The sequence below is a fragment of the Myotis yumanensis genome, unplaced genomic scaffold (assembly GCF_028538775.1).
Source record: "Myotis yumanensis isolate MYYU_CA2020_CCGP unplaced genomic scaffold, mMyoYum1.0.hap1 SCAF_1, whole genome shotgun sequence".
NCBI lineage: Eukaryota > Metazoa > Chordata > Mammalia > Chiroptera > Vespertilionidae > Myotis > Myotis yumanensis.
The window spans coordinates 27,228,265-27,229,497 of NW_027223752.1; the positions used below are offsets into that span (position 1 = coordinate 27,228,265).

Below are 1,233 nucleotides of genomic sequence, written 5' to 3' on the forward strand. Positions count from 1 at the left end.
CTGCGAATGGGAACGCTAATGAGGAAAATGGGGAGCAGGAGGCTGACAATGAGGTAGATGAAGAAGAGGAAGAAGGAGGGGAGGAGGAGGAGGAGGAGGAAGAGGAAGGTGATGGTGAGGAAGAGGATGGAGATGAAGATGAGGAGGCTGAGGCAGCTACAGGCAAACGGGCAGCTGAAGATGATGAGGATGACGATGATGACACCAAGAAGCAGAAGACCGATGAGGATGACTAGTCAGCAAAAAAAAGGAAAAGTTAAAGGTCTCCATGACCTATTCACCCTCCACTTCCCGTCTCAGAATCTAAACGTGGTCACCTTCGAGTAGAGACTCCCGCCCACCTGCCTCCCCACCCACCTCAGGCAGCGCCACCTGCAGATGACACGCACTCTCCACCACCCAACCAAAACCACAATGTGAATTTGCAACAGGGGAGGAAAAAAGAACCAAAACTTCCAAGGCCCTGCTTTTTTTCTTAAAAGTACTTTAAAAAGGAAAATTTGTTTGTATTTTTTATTTACATTTTATATTTTTGTACATATTGTTAGGGGTCAGCCATTTTTAATGATCTTGGGATGACCAAACCAGCCTTTGGAGCATTCTCTGTCCTACTTCTGACTTTACTTGTGGTGTGACCACGTTCATTATAATCTCAAAGGAGAAAAAAAAACTTGTAAATTAAGCAAAAACAATAAAAAAAAAACCAATCTTATTCCGAGCAACTTTTTGTGTATGTACTTAGCTGTACTATAAGTAGTTGGTTTGTATGAGATGGTTAAAAAGGCCAAAGATAAAAAGGTTTCTCTTTTTTTCCATTTTTTTGTCTATGAAATTGCTGTTTATTTATTTTTGGCCTGTTCGATGTATGTGTGAAACAATGTTGTCCACAATAAACAGGAATTTTATTTTGCTGAGTTGTTCTAAAAAAAAAAAAAAAAAGAAGTAATAAAAAGGGAAATAGCAAATCCATTTCTTGTAAACCAGGATGGCAGCTCCATAAAAGCAGAGACCATGTTGTTTATTTGTTTGGTTGGTTATCATTGTATTTGTAGTACTCATCATGATGCCCAGAATTAATGAAGCCTGAAAGATTTGGAAAAGGAAGACCAAATGATGCTCTCAGAGTCAGGGTCAGATAATATCTCTGAGTTGCCCAGCCCTGGGTTTTGTATGGAAGTAGATTGCCTCTACATCTGCTATTTTAACAGATATTGTGCACCTTGATCATGTTTG

General features: G+C 39.9%; 1 protein-coding gene across 1 annotated transcript in view; it reads left to right on the forward strand.

Moving 5' to 3' along the window:
* Nucleotides 1–657, forward strand: part of LOC139002064 (prothymosin alpha-like) — a 786-nt gene extending 129 nt beyond the window's left edge. Inside the window, exon 1 of the mRNA XM_070403497.1 lies at nt 1–657. This exon is cut by the window's left edge and continues 129 nt beyond it. Coding sequence (XP_070259598.1) covers nt 1–236 — 236 coding nt within the window. The 3' untranslated portion in view covers nt 237–657.
* Nucleotides 658–1,233: the final 576 nt, after the last annotated feature.